The 19,510-nt window shown below is 39.4% G+C and overlaps 1 protein-coding gene across 2 annotated transcripts in view; it reads left to right on the top strand.

Annotated features, from left to right (window-relative positions):
• Positions 1-19,510, top strand: part of PPP2R3B (protein phosphatase 2 regulatory subunit B''beta) — a 45,442-nt gene that overhangs the window by 12,861 nt on the left and 13,071 nt on the right. Inside the window, exons 1-5 of one of the 2 annotated variants that reach the window (XM_065741240.1) lie at positions 2,696-3,044; positions 15,597-15,782; positions 17,152-17,255; positions 17,801-17,903; positions 19,136-19,210. In XM_065741240.1, the coding sequence (XP_065597312.1) occupies positions 2,898-3,044; positions 15,597-15,782; positions 17,152-17,255; positions 17,801-17,903; positions 19,136-19,210 (615 nt within the window). In that variant the 5' untranslated portion in view covers positions 2,696-2,897. Of the gene's footprint in view, positions 1-2,695; positions 3,045-15,596; positions 15,783-17,151; positions 17,256-17,800; positions 17,904-19,135; positions 19,211-19,510 lie in introns of those variants that run through there. The other variant, XM_065741239.1, reaches the window with a different exon arrangement.

Here is a 19,510-nt window from a genome sequence, read left to right as displayed (position 1 = left end):
AGAGGCCTACCCCCTCCTCACCACAACCCCCCTTCAGGAAGTGGTAGAGTGCAATAAGGTCTCCTCTGAGCCTCCTCTTCTCCAGACTAAACAATCCCAGCTCCCTCAGCCGCTCCTCATAAGACTTGTGCTCCAGGCCCCTCACCAGTTTTGTTGCCCTTCTCTGAACACGCTCCAGGGCCTCAATGTCCTTCTTGTAGTGAGGGGCCCAAAACTGAACACAGTACTCGAGGTGCGGCCGTACCAGAGCTGAGTACAGGGGGATGATCACCTCCCTGCTCCTGCTGGCTACACTATTTCTAATACAGGCCAGGATGCTGTTGGCCTTCTTGGCCACCTGGGCACACTGCCGGCTCATGTTGAGCCGAGCATCAACCAACACCCCCAGGTCCTTTTCCTCTCTACATTCTTCAAGCCATTCTGCCCCAAGCCTATAGCATTGCATGGGGTTATTGTGGCCAAAGTGCAGGACCCGGCACTTGGTCTTATTGAACCTCATCCCATTTTGCTTAGCCCAGCTGTTCAGCCTATCCAAATCCCTCTGAAGGGCCTCCCTACCCTCAGGCAGTTTGACACATCCTCCCAGCTTTGTGTCATCTGCAAACTTACTGAGGGTACACTCAATTCCCTCGTCTAGGTCATCAATAAAGATATTAAACAAGATGGGCCCCAAAACTGACCCTTGGGGGACACCACTCGTAACAGGACGCCAGCTGGACTTAACTCCATTAACCACTACCCTCTGGGCACGGCCCTCCAGCCAGTTCTCCACCCAGAGAAGAGTGAACCTGTCCACACCACGGGCTGCCAGTTTCCTTAGGAGAATACTGTGGGAAAACAACTACCTCAAACAAGACCCCAACTGAAGTAGTGAACTGGAGTGCATCACCTTGTGAAAATGGGTGAAATTCTTGATTTAGGTGAGCAGATACCTTTCCTTACGTATCTTTGTTCTCTAAAGGAAGGCCTTTTTCTCCCTTACCTGAAATGCAATCTGCTTTGCCTGTGTGGAATACAACCTTCCTGACCTTCCCCAAACGTCTTAGTCTGGAATTGGCATCTGCTGCCAGGGTAGGATTCTTCTCCTACTCTAGCACCTCAGTCCCCTGTCTCAGGTTCCAGGCATGCTGCTGTTGCATGCCGCACTCACTGCTCTCTCCTCTGGCTTCCTTGTGAGCCAGGGTTATAGGTTAGTTGATCTGATCTTCCTAAAAGGCAGTGAGTGACAGCCAGATTTGCTCTGTGCCGTTTGTCAGTCTGGTCATGCCAAACACAACATGTCTGACTCCTGCCTAGTCAATTCCTTTCTTGTTCTCCTACTTCCGAGAGAAATAAATATCTTCATAACAAGTTGCAATAAAGAAACAGGTGGGAAACGCCGAGCACTAAATTAAACCCGAGAAAACAAACTTTTTTGACAGCATTTACTTTCTAATGGTTCTTTTTTACTTTATCAGATACTAATTTAGGCAAGTCACGTTTCACTGGTACCTTTTCAGTTTCTTTTTTCTAAGTCTCATGATCGCCTTGTGGTGTTTTACTAAATTGTTCCATGACAGTGGCTGTGAATAGAAGAATTAGGCTAAAGATCATAAACACAGTGCAGAGCTAAAAAAAATAAAGTTGTCAAGTAAGAGAAAACTTGAGCTTTGTGGTGAAATAGTTGTTCTAGTGTTTCTTGGTATGTGTACATCTTTATCTAATCAAGGAAGTTATTTGAAGCATGAGGGATGAAAGCAGAGTAACTGTCTCTGTCTTGCCATTCAGTAGCTATGCTTTGTGCATGCCCGGTTAGAGGTATCAAACTGGCAATATTCTTAGAGAATTTAAGGGCTATGAGTATTTACAACTTAATTTTATAATGTGAAAACTTCCAGTTATCATCTAATAATGTCAGACTAGAGAAGAGGATGGATAGGATACAGTGTCACTTGAATTTCTGCAAAAGCTAATCACATTTCTGCTTCTGGGAAGGAGATTGCAGTGGTCTAAAAGATAGCCTTATTCCTCATAAAAATGCATTTGAGATTCATTAAACTGAAAAGAGAGTGTAATGGTTCCTAACTCTAACTTTAGTGCTTCTGAAATTTGATAGACATGCAATCTAACATGTGGATATTGGTGTTCATAAAATTTCTATTTGAGCAAGAAAAGTGTGTCCTGTCAGTTTTGTTCAGATTTTGTTGCATCATTGATATTTCTAATGTTCTTTTTCTGTAAAACATTTGCCTTGGTGCTGCTAGTGTTTTCTGCTATGTCATTTGGGTTATCAGAGTCTTATAATACAATAACTGACACCTAGATAAATGCAAAAAATCTGTTTCATGAAGCTAGTTGAGCCACTCCGTGCAAGTTTGCAGCTTTTTTTTAGTTGTTGCCTTCCTCTTTTTTTCAAATGTAATAGGATTCCTGCTGAAGGGCTGAAGAGCTTAGAAAGAGTCAAACTGCTGTTTAGTAAGCCTTTGGTGAGGTACTTCATTGAAGCTAGACAGTGAGTGTTTTGTGACAGAATGAGAAGCTGAGGGGGATGGGAGGAGGAGGAGGAAGCTATGACATGACCACGGCTGGCCTCGCATTCCTCCAGGGCTTGCTTTTTTAAAATTGGAAGCTGCTTTTATAGATGCTGCTCCAAACAGGTTTGGCTTTTTCCATATACTATCCCGTTTAGACTTTGGAATGCGTGTACAAAAGGGCAGGCCTCCAAAGTGACTTTCCAATCTGTTTTTGTGATTCCAGCCAAGTTCCCTTTAATGTATGGAGCAGGCGAAGTTGAGCTGACTCTCATAATATCACGGAACTCAGGCGCAGCTGCTGCTTGAAGTGGCACTGTGTGATAATACAACAGCTCTGCTATTTACTGGGACTCAAGTGCCTGGACTGGCACACAGAGACATTATATGAAATCCGAAAGCATGAGGATAAAGGAAATTTCTTTGCGGCAAGATCCTGATCTGAGGAAGGAGTTGGCACTGCTAGCTCGAGGATGTGATTTTGTTTTACCTTCTAGATTCAAGAAGAGACTGAAAGCTTTTCAGCAGGTCCAGGTTTGTCTTTCAGGTCTTATGCAATTAAGTTATTGTAGTTAATTGTACCTCTTCAGCCACACAAATTTCAGGAAATATATGAAATTGTTGTTCAACTAGCAGTATTTTAATGGGTTTTGTATATGATGATCTATGTGTTTGAGAAGGCTCTGCAGGTGGTTCCCTGCAAACACGCAAAAGACGGGAGAGCTTACTGAATCGTGTAGTGTAGATAAAGTGTGGTGTTTGCGTAGTGGTACATGCAGTCAGAAGTTGGTGTTTTTAATGCCATTAGACTTCTACAGACAGCTTTCCTTAATCTGCATGCATTTTTTCCTGGGGTTTTAATTTACCTTTTACTGAAACTAGGCATATAAAATTGGCTGTAACTTTTCTTACTCAAATAGAATATGCTGAAAGGTGCTTTCTCATTTATGTGATGACCCTGAAATCTCTTTTGTTGTTTCATTCTTTTGAATGTGGGAGAGATCAGTAGTATTAGCCATGTAGCAGCATGTGCCTCTCTGCTGTTTTGCAACAGTGAGTTAAATCCACCATTTTAAGTGAGCTCATAATTGAAAATAGAAGCGTTTGAAATGCATGCGTAGTAGGAAAACTCTTTGAAACATTCGCTCTAAGTAGTTTTTTTTCTCTCTAGGAGAGAGGCAAAAGCTTACAACTGTTCTGTTGGAAAGCTGATATTTCCTCAACTACCACCTAGCTTGTGTTTTGGTGGTATGTGGATGCATCCACTTTGTCCTTACCTCACCTTCACTTCTAGTTCGTATACTAAAGGTACATCGGTTGATAGCTTGAGTGACATTTCTTCTATAAGCCTTTTTAAATAAGATTTGGCATTCAAGTAAAAATCACATTATTTTTGTATTTTTTGCTTTTCTAATCATTCTAAATATAGCCTACTACTTAATTTTGTATTCAGTGCACTAATGTCCCTTTTAGGTGACCTTCAGGAGAGGGCCATGAAGCCCCATGATGGTAAAAAGGTGTTCAGCTGGTATCTGTTAAGTTGTTATTTCGAATTTCTTTCAACTGAGTTTTATAAACAGTATTTATTCCTTTACTGAAAGCAGAATTCAAGTGTTGACCCTTCTGTTTTATGCCATTCAATGGAAATTTGTGAATGGAAGTATTTTGTTGCTTTTCATGATGAACATTAGAAACTGCTAAAAGAAGTGAAACTGATATCCTTAATTACCCAAAAGTAGCAGTTAACCTCAGAATTCAAGGCAAGCTTAGTCTAGTCATGCTGTTCTGCTGTAAACAAATGCTGATATTACCATGAGTGGTGCCCCTTAACTGGATCCGTCTTTCATCAAATGATAGTTGGATTGCTTGAGCTTGTACAAGGCTTTTTTGTGTTGAACTTGGCTTACTACGCTGAGATCTTTCCAATGCATTTCTAAAAGCAATTAAATCCTTAAGAAAACAGAAAAAAATACAGATTAGACAAGCTATTTTTATGTGCTGCAACAATGAACAATCACTTCTCATTTTCAACTAGCTTTGCTCTTTCTTGGTAAGTGGCAATCATAGAATAACATACTTTTGGCCACCTAATGGTGTTGTGGGCAAGGTTATATGGGCAGAACAAACTTAGTAGGAATGTAAAGCTAAAATCTTGCATCTTTCTTTGGTTCATTTGTTACATTTCATCCGAGGTTCCTTTTTAGATGATACTTTGATTTTACTTCACAGTAATAAGGAGAACTTTTTGAAAGTACCTTTAAAAAAAGAAAATGTGTTTAACTGTTGGTGTAGAAAGATTCTTTACCTGGCACTAATATTAATTTTGAGTTGTGCCTCATGGGTCAAGTGCATTTTAAAGAGCAGTTGTACAGCTACTACAGCATAATCTTGTTGAAATGAAAAATTGCTTGGATTTCTTGTAGAATAACTTGATATTTTCTTCCTCAGTTGCTGAGTTTCATTGCCATTGGAGTTTAGTCTCCTATGCTGCTGCAGTATTGGCTTTCAGAGAGGACAGTTTATGTATCTGATCTAAAATAGAGCAGAAATGAAGGTCAACCTATTTTTCCGTATTCTTACTATACTTCTTTAATGTTCACATCAATGAAGTCCTGGCAAATTATTAGACAAAATGTCAGATTCTTCTGGAGGTGTTCAGGGCTGTAGGAGCTACCCTCTTCAAGAGTAATGGTGGTGAATGATGAGATGGAACATGTGGCTCAACATCTGCTCTGAGGAGCTCTGAAGTGACTGTGGGTCATGCTCATACTCCAAGAACTGAAACAACAGATTTTGCACAGAGCCGTGTAGGTCATTCGTAGATATTCCTTTGCCTTTTGGAAAGGGAGTACATCAAATTGAGCTGTATGTACATAAAGAGTCAACCAGTGGTGCGATGGGTGGCTTTGGACGGCGATGCAGCAGGCTGCTTCTTGGGGTTGCATGTATTGATGAAAATTGATAAAGCAGTACGAAAGGGTATTCTGGAAAAATCAGTTCCTCAAAAACAAGGTAAAAACAATATGTGGCTGAAGTGTTCTGTGTTTTGGGGAATCGAGTTTTTGAGTAGATGCTTCTGAATAAAACTTAATTGAATGTGAATCCATCTTCTTGCATTGGTTGTAAGGACCATTGTCAGGCAGTTTTACATCACCAAAATATAGTGAACTGAGAATGCAGCACTTGAAGAGGCGCCGTATCTGTCTCGCTCATCAATTTCTCTGAAACTTTGGAGGGAAACTATCACTATGTCAAATGGACAGGCAACTTAAAGATGTGAACTGAAAGGCTGATTACCTGCTGGTAGCAGAGCTGGGTGTTCTAGCCAACAGCTGGTGACATCCCTACCTGTCAGAGCCGGAATGTAAGCAGGATCATTACCCAGGCTATTTGAGGGAAGTGCCTCTGAAGTTGAAAACAAAATATTAGCAGAATAAAAATACATCTGTGTGCAGTGACATGCTTACATACCTGTACCTTAGTGTTAGTTAAACCAGGCAAATAAGTGTTTTTAGTTACTTAATCTCACACTGCTGTGTTGTAAATCAGGTGAGTTTTAATGACTTTTTTAAAACCAAATATACCTGTGCTAAATATGACGATTTTAAAAAATGAGGAATTACCCTGAATCTTGAACTAATCCTTTAAATTTCAGCTCTACGTGCTGTCAAGTTTTCTGATATTTTATCTGCATTGTACCTTTTTCTGCTGTTACCGTATGGTGATCCCCATAGCTGAACGCGTCACACCTCAGCATGGAAATGGCAAGCCTTTGGTTCTGTGGCCACCTGTTAATGACACCAGATGCTGCTTACACGGGCTATTTATGTCAGCTGTATGTGAAATATTTCAACTTCTCCACTGTGCCTACAAGATTAGCTTTCCTCCTGAGTGAAGCTGGATGGTAGTGCCTCTTGATCTTTGCATTCCTCTGTTAGCAGAGTGCTTTATAAACTGTGGCAGGTTCATGATGACAGCAAGTACAGAGCCTGTAGGTGTTAACGTGTGCTGAGCTCGTGTGTGGTTGTGCTGCAGTGCACTGATTCTTCCCGTGATTATGATAATGTTCCAAATTCTGAGGGAAAATAAACTTTGAAAAGCTTGATTGAGATGGTTGGTTTTACATTTGTAGTCACAGAAGTCGCTTACATAACTGTCAGAGGTCTCCAGCAGGCCAGCTTTCCTTATGGGGGCCGTTTTCTAGTTTAACTTCATTTGCAGACCCATTAACAGCTTTTTGGGGGTAGATGAGTGGAGGAGTAGAGTAAAAAGTGTTCGGGGGAGATGGGAAATGGAAGTATTATTCTGACTCCAGCTGATAGCTATGTGTGATGTTAGTTTGTTGGTGTAATGCCAATTTATTACAGCAGATGCCAACTTTTAAGACACAATGAAAACATTCAAGCTTCCCACGGAGACTGGCTTGTTAAGATGAGAGGTTTCCCATAAATGGTGCGTCACTAATGGATTGCCAGACCTTGAGCTTCCTCTGTTTAGAGGAAGCTGTAAGCAAACTGGTAGTTTTCTCCCAATTCTGCAATAGATACTCCTGGTAGAGCTTCAAATATACTGGCTGCACCGTGGCAACACCTTCTTTACCTGCTTGTGGCTAGCGGTAAATTTATGCAGATGTGTATGGCTTCTTTAGAAAAGCCAGTATGGTGCTCACAGCTTACCTGACTTACATGCATGACTTAGAAGTGTAGATGTATGTACCCTCTGCAGATAAATCCTAACCCAACAGTTCAGCCACTGAGGAGTTCTCATTTACTTTTCCCTCTCAGAATAAAAGTTTCAGTGCCCTTTCTCCATTTTCATGTACTCTTACCTTTGTAACCACTAACAGTTGTGTCCTCTGTCAGTGGTACTACTTTGTTTCCTAGAAATCCTGAAACAGTTTGTTACACTTCTGTAAAATATCCTTCAACTTTTACATGATCAGAGAGATATGCGATTGCTTTCACAGTCATCTGAGTCAGAATTGGTTGGGGCATTGCCAGACAGAAGCTAACAGGACACTTACTATAATTGTTGACTGCAGCTCTGTAATGAGGCTGAGCTTACTTGATAATTTTCTTGAGTAGATTTTTTTCTATGCTCTGTTGCACTGAGGGACTGAGATTTGTTTTGTTGTAAACATGGAAGGCTGCAGAGTTTACGAATTAAGTGGATGTGTGTCTTAGACCCTATTTGTTACCTCTGATGTTGAACTGATGGCCTGTCCTGTCAAGGGCTGTTTTCCATAGACAAATGTTAGAATTGCCTGAGGTAACTGACTGTCAGTTTTTTCCCATTAAAATGATGTTTAGTCAGTCATGACTCCTTTGCAGGTAGCTAGTCCCAGTGTGATCTGCTAGCTGTGTACAATCAGAATGATTATGTACTAAGGGTCTTGCCAGCTAGTCTCCTGGAAACAGTTGAGGTGACAGAATGTGCCAGTTAAGAAATAGGAACACTGATTTAACCTGTGATCAAAGTGTTTTCTGAGAAAACTGCAACTATATGAAAAATTGACTGTGTTATTGACTTGGATACTTCATCTGACATAGTTCATAAAATGGAGAGTGCCTGATCACAGTTCATAGCAATCAACATTCTTGTACTACTTCTGTCTTAGCACTAAATGTAGTAGAAGTTGCCTTTCTTTATCTGGTTGTTTGTTTTTGGAACTTGTTTTTTTTTTTCCCTTCTCCTCATTCTATAATCTGTACCGATGACTTTTCTTTTTATAACGCTGAAGCTTTATGTAACTATGCAAAACATACAGTCAGCCTTATTTGGAGGTGCTTTTACAGCAATAATGAGTTTGCAGTTGCAGGACTGTGTTACTTGGCTTCAGCTATACGGTAAAATTGCTACCAAATCAGGGCAGTCCTTTAATTTCCAAAATCAGAATTGCAGAACTCAGGTAAGAAATCTGTTAGTGTAGTATATACAGTACTGAAAGTGAGGAGTCTGGAAAGCATGTGCCATAATGTTTGGATATCATTCAGAAAAGTGTTGTTAATGTACCCCTGATGGAGAGACTGTATTTTTGGCCGTTTGAAAGCTTCTCCCGTGCTTGCATGTTTATTCCACACTACTTCAGCGTACGTGGTTGTAATGCAGCTTGTCTGTGGTGGCATGCTTCCCACTGAACGTGTTTTTATTGCACCAGATGTTATGTATGGAATGTATTTCATAGTTCTAGGTGGAAACTTATCCTGGATGCCACTACCTACCACCTCCTCCTACATGACTATTAACACACTATGCCAAATAAACTTGCGTAGATGGTCAAGACGCTGCATACTCTGCTCAGCCAAAATACTTAGACTTTAGCACAGTTTTCTATTCAGTGGCTTTCTTATGGAGCCTGTGTTTACTATTCAAGCATGGTTTGATAAATCAAAGGGGTAAAGAATTACTGCAACTGTCAGAAGGTTTGGAGTATTTTTTTGCTTTACTAAGACCTTTAAGCTTATGAAGCAGTGGTGCTTGATGCAGCAATTTCACTCCTTTCCCTAGCTATCATTTGATAGAGAATAAGTAGCTGACGTGCCTGTTGATCTGCTGTTGTGAAACTGAAAAAAGGGGAGAAATTTGATTCAACTAGCAAGCAGTTAACATCTTTTGTCCCTCAAAGTTGGAGAGTACAACACAAACATTATTCCAGTGAGACAATATTATTCTAGCATGTTAATAAGATGAATTTTCTAATATTAAATCATAAAATTAATGTTGATTCTTATCTCTGCAACTCAGTAGACAGATATTCTAGGGCTGATATTTTTCCATTGTATTTGAAACGTGCTGTTGACAGGGACCACATGAGAATCAGAACTGCAGGGGTTGGAAGGGACCTCCAGAAATCAAGTCCAACCCCCTGCCAAAGCAGCTCCCTAGCCCAGGTTGCACAGGTAGGCGTCCAGACAGGTCTTGAACATCTGCAGAGAAGGAGACTCCACCACCTCTCTGTGCAGCTGTGCCACTGCTCCGTCACTGCACTGTGAAGAAGTTCCCACGCACATTTGTGCAGAACTTCCTATGATTCAGTTTGTAGTGGTTTCCCCTCGTCCTATTGCCATACACTGCTGAGAAGAGTCCAGCCTTGTCCCTTTAGCTCCCCTTGAAGTGTGAGAAATGTGATATTGTGCCAGAAGTACAATAAAATTTGATGCTGAGTGTTTAAAAATAAGTAAAATCATAAAAATCAACTTTTCAGAACTTTCTGTTTGCAGTTTGACCACCATTGGCCAAAAGTAAGGGTTTTGCCTGACTTTGTCAAATGGAACAAGGATTGACCAATTAGGTCCATCAACTGCTTAGTCTCAAGCTTACAGTAAGACAGAGTTAAACTATGTATTATGCTTGATGTTATCCTTTATTAGAGTTGTTTGTATGCGAACAAGAAATTGAATATATTTTTTAGGACATGGAATTGTAATTTCATTCTTCCATACAAGTTGCAGCGCAAGTGTAGAGTCTTCCGTGGATTTAACATTTACTAGTGTAAATTCCAGAAGGTGTCAATTCCAGAAACTCCAGACCTCTTCAGTTCTGCCAAAATGGGACAGTGTGCTATATGGTCACAGTCCCTGGAGTAAAGTTACTTCAAAATTAGGGGCTTTCATTTGCATTGAATGACAAAACCAAGAGACAGTAGCCTTTTTTTAATAGAAATAGTCTTGAGAATCAACTGCCAAGAACATGCATGAATCAGATGAGAACGATAACAGTTGATCTGTAATAATGAGAGAGTGCAAAACCTGGCACACCAGTGGGAGACACCCAAGGTATTTGCCAGGGCAGAATTTCAAGGTGAACTGAGAGTGGCAACGCAGACTGTGCTGGGAGGGTTACTGAACAGTTGTTCCTTACTCCTGATTCACAGGATCAATATGTATAAAATCAAGCACTGTGGCTTTAAGTACTTTTATTTTCTTCCGAACAGCATATAGCTGGAGCTTTATGGAAAAAAGTGTATTCCTTTTTCCTTTTCCTTTTGTTCACTGTGGCACTGATTTCAAGTGACTACAGGCCCAACTGGACCAGGGGACTGAGTTAAGGCTAATGGCAAGAGCAAGCCATTTCAAAACTGTCAGGGCTAAAATTAATAGATGTTTACTTGTTACTGTGGAAAGAAGAGCACGTATGATTAAAATTAGTTTTTATAGCATATCCAAAAACAGCTGCCAGATAATAACTGAACGCTTGGAAGAAGCAACTGGGACTAAAGCATTTGATTCAAGAGGACTTTGGCATATATTGCCTGACACTTGTTTTTGGCATAGGTTCATTCTTTGTAGGTGTGTCCCTAAGGTTGGCCATTCATGTACATTTTAGATTTCTGATTATGTTAAAGTAAGATTAAATGCCATCTTAGCAATGTTTTAAGAGTAATGTAGGCTTATTTCAAACAATATTGCCATAGTGTTCCTCTCATCTTCCTGAAGTTAGCATCAGGATCAAGTTGCTTCTAAGTGGAACCAACTGTGGGGAAAATGGATGAGAACAAATAGTTTAAGGTTGCTTTTCAGTGACATCTTGGTGCCTCCGGGCTCCACTGTGCTACCACTGGTACCGACACAAAGGTTGGTAAGCTCTAGATATGGGAGGTGCGGATGTACTGCCTTATGCCATGCTGTAGAACTTCATTAGTAAGCTTTCAGACTAAATTACTCTTTGCAAGCTATTTTTTCAGAGCACTAGCTAGATTTTACAGAAAGAGTCTACCTGAGAAAAAAATATATATATATATTTGAAAGCTTTAAATTGTCGAAGGATTTTCTTGTTAAGCATATGAAGCTGAATGGGAAATGGTACAGCCAGTGACTTCTTGGAATAATAAATCTGTCATTCTGCTTTGGCTAGAGGGAGCATAATGAAGAGCATACAGAGAACGAGGAAAACATCACTGCTTTAGAACAGATAATTAGAAATCCAAATGTTTACTACAAGGTCAAGAGAGTTGATGTTGCAGAATATAAGTTTTCCTGGGCTTGTTCTTAGAGTAATTCTAGAAGTAAGTTTACTTGCCTGTCCTGAAGCAGATCTTTGAAGGAGCTTTATTGTATTTGGAAGTTTGAACAGACTGTTGAAATTAATCTTTTCCTTGCAGATGAGTCTGAGCAGGCTTTTTTTGGTAGTGTGGGTCTTAAACCTGGTGTTCACAATTTAGATTCCATAAAGCTTACTGATTGCATCACTTGCTTGCCTAGAAGGAAATCAGAGTTTCACTGAACAGCAAATAGATGGTAACTTAAAGCAGAAATATTCCTGAAACTGTACTCAAAGGACTTCGACTGCTGTGGAAGAATGAGTGGGCCACAGAGCTGGTCCCTTCACCCTTTCATTTCCATCCTGTTGCCCTTTGGGTCTTCATCTTTACTTCTGTTTGCTATTGTGTCAATTAAAGAATGGAACCTCTTGCAGCATCTGATTTTCTTGCTGGCTGCTTCATGATCCTTCTAAGTGCGGGTTATGGAGATGTTAGCATTTGAAGAGCCAAGTAGTACACCTCTGCAGTAAATCTTTCTACCTCATTATGCACTCTGTTATACCCAGGTAATACTTGCTTACAATGTGAGATGCAATAATAGAAGATTTGGTCTGTGGAGAGCTAGAATTGTTTATGCACAACGCATTTAAAAAAAATTGTTTATGCAAAACATATTTAACAGTGACATTCTGCTCTTTTTTTTGGTAACTTCCCTAGTTAAATACTTAGGTCTTGAACCAAACTTGTACTTGTTGGATAGATAGAAATATCCCTCATTACCAGTATTTACTTCTTTTCCCACTAGGCCTTTGGGCAATGTTTCACTCAGCTTACCTGGTTTCAGAAGTGTACATAGTCACTAAAGGCTCCATTGTAGTGCCATCTTTTTTCATTGAGAGGAAAAATGATACCTCATTTTAAAAGCCTTCTGTCTTCATTTTTGTTTAGAGTCAAGTTAACCACTTGCATCTACCAACAGATGAGTAGCACTCAGAGGACAAACAAGGAGGCTGAACTTCTCTTGGTTGGAGTGAAGGCTATCCATGTTCCCCTCTCTAATTACTAATATATTACTATATTTTAGTTGTTTTCTTTTCCTTGTGCTTATAACTGATAAAGGATCTGGAAAGTAGCAAAATAAAACAGGAAATTTGCCCATTGAACAGTGAAGCATAAAACTTCAACTGCAGTGGCAACTTTCTAATACAGTTACAGATTTTGGACTTCACATACCCTTATTGCAAAGGTGAGTGCATCTTTCAGTCCTGAGACTTCAGCACACATCTGCTTGGATGAGTTTCTGGCAAGCTTATACAGCCATAATCCTTAGCTCCAAGGATATTACTTGTCATGCGCCATGTCATGTTACAGTGAAGCTCTTCCCTTACCAAACCGGTCTCCTTTGGCAGTTTAGCTTACCACTACTAGTACTGAAGCTTTTAACTCAAAGCCCTAAGAAAATGTAGGTCAGTTTTTAAGCATTAAACTGACCACCAAGGTGGAATGGTCTCGTGAAAAGAATAACTATTGCTGCAGATTTTCAGTTCAAAGATTTTTCCGTTAGGAGACTTCTAGCAGTTATTGCTAACGGAGAAATTTCCTGGCTAGTTAGAAATCATTTTTGAAGAGCTTAGTCTCACACAACTAAGCGTTTTGGCTGCCCTGAAATAACAGTTGTCTCCCTTCACATCTACAGAAGGAGAGAGCAGTGGCACTTTGAGCCCTTCACACATTCCCTCGTTAAGTGCACGCAGCAGAGCAGTCTCAGCTGCACTGGAAACCTTTCAGTCCTCAGCGGAGCTCCGGCTGAGGGAAGAGAAGAATCCTTGGCCCTTCTTGGGATGGCAAGGAGAGGGAGGAGGTGTAATGTAACTTTGTAGTGCCTTAGCTGGAGCTGCTCATTTTCGATGACCTGTTTCTTTCTTTGGAGTGGGCTCTTATCCCTGTGTTGACTGACGCTCACAGCACAATTCAGTTGTCCAATAGCAAGTTGCTAGTGGCATTTAGGAAGCATTAGCGTGCTGAGGACGTCCACATGGCAGATGCTGTATGAGAGCCATGCTCTGAGCTGGCTGCTGGAGAATATTCTGTGTCAGTTTGCATTGTCCCCTCGGTGGTATTCTCATGAGGCGCTTACATGCAGACACCAAATTTATCTACCAGAAAGGCACACATTACACCTTTGTAAGAGAAAGAAACATTTTTATTTTTTTTTCCATTTTTCCTTTTACCTATTCAGAGAAACCAGCGTGTAGAAATGGGAAGTATCCTTCAAAATACGGAGAGGGTTTTTACTTTGCAGGGGCAGTGTATATATACTTAAATTTTTTTTTAAAAGTGTACAGTTTTACAAATTAATTACTGATTAATCATTAGATATTAACTAAACATGCTGAATTCAAAGCGAGGCCTAAATGTAATTGTTGTATCTTAGGAAAGGCAAGCTTCTTAGCTATAGATTTTGAAATGCCTTTCTTGTCTGCCCTAGGTTTTTTCAGTGTTACCTGAAACGTGGAGGGCACATTAGCAGTCTGTAATTGACACCTGTCCTCTGCTCAGATGGGACTGTCTCACTCACCAGGCACATTAACACTTGTTCCTTTGTGGCAACTTGAGCGACTCCTGGGGGAGCAGCTCGGGTAAATGGGGAGAAGGGGAAATAAAATGACTTGGCTCTGGAACAAACAGATGGGTATCATTAAACAAATGATGATTTAATTGCTTGAGAGCACGTTAACTATGTGACTCCATGGTACCAGCCTGGTACCACCTTGGTCTTTAGCCTGCGTTTGCATAGGGTAGCTGCAGCAGCCATGCTTAAAGTGTCGATGCATAGAGCTGAGCTCTTAGATCTAAAAAATGAGTTAACACAATCATGTATGTTATTTGTAGTGCTGATGATAACGGTGCTTTGAAGGTTAAAATTTTGATGTTCTAATTCCTTCCCAAAATTTGGGAGTCTAGAGATGGAAAGGATTTTTGGTACCTCGTGGCACTTTTGTTCTAAATGGAAACCTTATTAGGTAAGACGCTAATGATGAGGTTTCACAATTGTAATTTACTGGATTCTTAGAAAATATAGGCATTGTCTGACTGTAGTTTTCACAGTTTCAAGGTTTCCTTTTTGTTTAGGCAATAAAACTTGTAACTCAATTGAGGAACTTCAACAACTAGGAATGAGAGCAGTGGCTTAAAGGCAGAGAAGGAGAAAGAAAGGTTAATACAGGCTATACTTCAGGCTATTCTAGTACATGTTGATTTCCAGTAACAGCTCCTGGGTTGGAACCCTGAAGATTAAAAACTGTTTGCCATAAGTACTTAGTTCTGTCGCTTCCTTTGGGATGAGCATCTTTACAGGCCCTTTGCAAAGATGGTAGGAGGAAAAGCAAGGGTTCCTTGGGTTGTCTTCCCCTCCCCCCTTCAAGTCTGGTTGGAAGTGTAATGTAATTCAGGATCTTGAGCATATTTACACTAGAATAAGCTGTCACATAGTGTTAACAATCATTTTTACATTTGGATGGTGGCCTTAGGATTAAAGACTTTAATCACAAATACTGAGTTGTTACTGTGCTTGCTACCTTTGTTTCTCTGTGTTATTGGACTTTTTGAGTACAAGGTAAACTCATCTTCACTGGGGTTAAATTAGTTTAAATAATTCTGCTTGCTATTGATAATTATTTTTTGGTAGTATGATATATCACAAGTTCTTGAGAAAAACATTTCAAGGCTCACGTGGCACAATTGTGTACAGCACACACACACACAAAGAAAAAGCCTCCAGTCTTATTTACTTCCCTTATGAAAATCAATCATTTTTAGGGTCAAAAAAATGTGCCTAGTATATTAATCTTGAAACTTGGTAGGTTGAAGATTGAAATTGTTTTACTAACTTTGTAGCATACCAGAAATCTTTCTAAATGATGGTATTTGGAAACGCTCCTGAATTTTCCAGTGTGCTCTCATTCTTAAATAGCTTATTCAGTGTGTCATCAAAAATCTCTTTGAAGGTGTGTTGTAACAGATCGTACCAGGAGAATCAAGCCATCTGAGGATGCCTGTTATGATTTCATCACTGCTCACTGTCAAATTTGTATTTATCTGTTTAGGTTCAGACAAAGAAGGAAGAAACTTTGCCGCCGTCGCTTAGTCACACCATTCCAACTTTCTATTTTCCTCGAGGATGTCCTAAGGAAAAAGTAAATATAGATGCTGTGATTGCAAAAATTGAGAGAACTTTCTCACAGTTTCCAAATGAGAGAGCAACTTTAGATGACATGGGGAAAGTTGCAAAGGTGAGAATTTGTTAGTGAGCTGCTTTCACTACTGAGCATCTGTGGAAAGAATACATTAATTCTGTGTGCTTTTCCTTGCATTATGTTGGTTCGTCTACTAAGTGGTACCAGTAAGATGACATGATGACTAATGTCAATAGCACAGTTGTGTGGAAGTCTTTATGTTAACCATGTCTGAAAATACCCTTGCATTACGCTTACAGAATGAAATGAACCACAGAACCAGATGTGTTTGTAGGTTGATGTGCATTTTGTTTTCAGATCTACATGGTATTAGTTGTGTGATGAAAATCTTACTATTATTAGTGTAAAATCTTCCAAAGGTTGTTTACTCATTCAGCAGTGTCATGAGCATCCATTTTAAAGATGCTGAAATACAGAATGGTTCAGCATCTTGAGAACTTCATTCTTCTGTCATAAGTGGAAAGTTATTTTATAATTACTGTAGAGTGACAAAACACTGGACTTAGAAAGCAGCTAAGATTATTCATAATGCATGTAATGCACAAAAAACTAGTTGATTTAAAATTAAATTTTAGCTTTTGAAATATTCAGCTTGGCCATGAGTGTTTGGTTCTCATTCCTGTTCTTGTCACTTTGTATTTCAAGTCCAGGGTTTAGAAAAATAGAAACAAACTTTTTCTGCAGACCAGAACTAGGTGATAAGGAACTGCCATTTTACCTCACCTGAAGTGTTTAACTGCCAAGCTGAATTATAGGGTTTCACAGCTCCTTTCCATGTAGATGTGAATGCTGGAGTTGTGGAGAGTGTACCCAGTAAGTATTGTGAAGCATACGACTGATGCTCAGTGCAGGCTGACCTAGTACTGAAAGTAGGGTAACAGTGCACATGCAAGGATGCAAATGAGTTGAGCATCTTCTGAGGCAGACAGATATATGCTATAGCTGTCATCCAGAGGTTGAGCTTGAGACAGCACGAGCAGTTACATGACTTAAAACATATCCAGCCCTTTGTGGAGCTTAATGAGCATGGACTCCATTCAGCTGCTTGGAGCATGACCATGTAGCTGCCTTCATCTATAAGGAACATTGCAAGATTGCCTTATATTTTACTTTCTTCTACTGGATTTTGGCCTAAAGCAGTTGTTTCAAATTACTTATTTTGGAGTGTATAGCTGGTTTCAGAAAAAAAAAAAAAAAAAAAAAAAAGAATCTGTGTTTGTATAGTTTCAGAAATGCTTTTAATCCCCTACAGATATGTTCAGTGTTACAAAAAGGTTTCTCCCATGAAGTTGCCTTAATGTTTTTTCTTAATGCTTGTAAAACTTAATTTGAGAGATTTATAAATGAGGGAGTAGCCCTCAGATAAACAATCAATGAGTTGACTTGATGTATGCTCTAATTATAGGCTTGTGATTGCCCACTCTACTGGAAAGGTCCTTTGTTTTACTGTGCTGGAGGTGAACGAACAGGATACGTGTCAGTTCATAAATTTGTTGCAATGTGGCGGAAGTAAGTAGATTACTTTTTCAGAGATACTGTGTTTTTATTTCTTTAATTGAAATGTATATTCTAAGCTCTGAATGAGATCCAGTGTATAAAGGGAAAGAAAAGAACTTCCTATAATCAGCTGTTGATGGAAAACTTATACAGGAGAAAATGTAAGTATATCACCCCTTCTAAAACAAGGAAACAAATCTGTACTTGTTATGAACAAAGATTTTTGAGTATTTTTTGATAAATGGCTGGCTAGTTATGGGAAAATTGAAAACCATGGGCGTGCCTTGCAGATGTCAGCTCTGAGCAAAATTATTTCTCTTCATTCTGATTTGCATTCTACTTCTAACTTGAAAATGTCTTCTCATGTAAGCAGTTGCATGGAATACCCTCCTACAAGACAACAGTGCTTGCTAATGTCTCTTGTAGCATACTTTGCCATGTGTAATTAACTTCTGAGTCAAATGTTGCAGTTGCTGTTTCATAGGTCTTTCTCAGAGCATGCCCATATAAAGTAGTATCAATAATTTTCTGTGTACATGTATGTGTTTACATTTCAGAATACTTCAGACCTGCTATGATGACGCTGCAAAGTTTGTTCATCTTCTAATGAACCCTGGATGCAACTACTTAGTGCAAGAAGACTTCATTCCTTTTTTACAAGTAAATGGCAGTAAAAACTGGTTCTGGAAACCACAACAAAATTAAGACTTTTTTATTTTATTTTTTGAGCTGAGTGTACATTTTCATGATTTTCGTTAGAGCTCATTAATCATATTTTAGTGTAACTCACTTAGTGTGGTCCACTGAGACTAGTGAGTGACTTCTAGAGTGAATCATTTGATGTCAAGCGACGTCTTTTAAAACCTACAGTATGATGTATGGATCTGAAATTGCTTGCAGGAGTATCAGACAACCTTTAATGTTTTGAAAGGCAGATGAAATTACAAAGGCTGGTCTGAAAGCAGTGTCTCATATTTTATTATGTTAGTCCTCAACATCAGAGGTGGATATTGGTGGGATGGCAGTGGAGGTTGAACCTTCCCACCGGTATTCTGTTACGTTTTGTTACTGTGCAACTGATGGCAGCAGAAGGGCATTCTGACAAAATGAATGTGGAAGTGCAGATGAAGCAAATACGTGTCACTGAATTCCTATTTTCAGAAAAGAAAGTGCACCTATTGACATTCATTGACACTTACTGGACATTTGTGGAGACCAAATAGAGGCAGTGGCAACAGCAGTGTGGGAAGACAAGCCATGTTCCAGACAACTATGCGGATCCATTTTCTTTTTGCAAGCACAGTATGCAGGCTCTTGTTCTCTGCTGGCAAAAGTACACAGCTAATGGTGCTGACTGTGCTGAAAACAGTGTTTGGTAGCTGGGAATTTGCTCCATCAGATAGCATTATTGTGCTCTTTGTAGCTGTTACAGCAATGCAATGGAAATAAGTAGGAGGCATTACTTTCAGAGCAGCCTTTGTGCTTAAGGAGGGCCTTTGAAGGGCAGAGTGCTTTTCGGTATTCAATACCTAATGCAATTTTTGTCAAATTGCACAGAAAAATACATTTATAAAACCTAAACTGACTCGAGTGACTCATCATCAGACACAGAATTACAAGTGACAGTCATCAGTAGTATTCATCTGACCAATTCATTCAAAGTCTTCTGCCCATCTAAAATACAGGAAATCACCTGTTAGTGTGGCTATTGGAAGATAATTATTTTTTTAAATGCCAACAGTATTATTTGCATGAAGCGTGCTTTAAATGAAGTTATTAATCGTAGCTAATTTGAACTGTTTTAGCTAAGGAAAGACATTCTCTCATCTGTGTTAATTGTTCAGTATAGACACTAAGGGATGCTGTTCATGATATTTTGTTCCTTTGTGTAGGATGTGGTAAATAGCCATCCTGGCCTATCGTTTTTAAAAGAAGCATCTGAGTTTCATTCTCGGTACATTACCACAGTAAGTGTTTTTTATTTGGAAAAGCTATTTCAGTTAACTGAGTATGAAAATGATTAAACTTAGACAAAATGTATAAATCTTTGTCCTTTGGAGGGGAAAAGTTAAGTTGGCTGCCAGTCTTCATGTCAACAAAACTAGAATTATTGTGAAGAAAATTAATTTCTTGAGTATCGTAATAGTCATTGTTGAAATTAATACAAGGATAAGAAACACCAAATTGTAGATGTGTAAAATAAGTTAATGAGCATTTAAATGAAGAACAGGTTGTTATCTTAAAGACTTGATTGTCGCTATAGACTG

Source organism: Cyrtonyx montezumae, unplaced genomic scaffold (assembly GCF_038088225.1).
Source record: "Cyrtonyx montezumae isolate F1298 unplaced genomic scaffold, pur_monq_1.0 scaffold_3, whole genome shotgun sequence".
Classification (NCBI taxonomy): Eukaryota; Metazoa; Chordata; class Aves; order Galliformes; family Odontophoridae; genus Cyrtonyx; species Cyrtonyx montezumae.
Note: the sequence above shows the minus strand (reverse complement) of the source record. Positions and strands in the feature narration are given on the sequence as shown.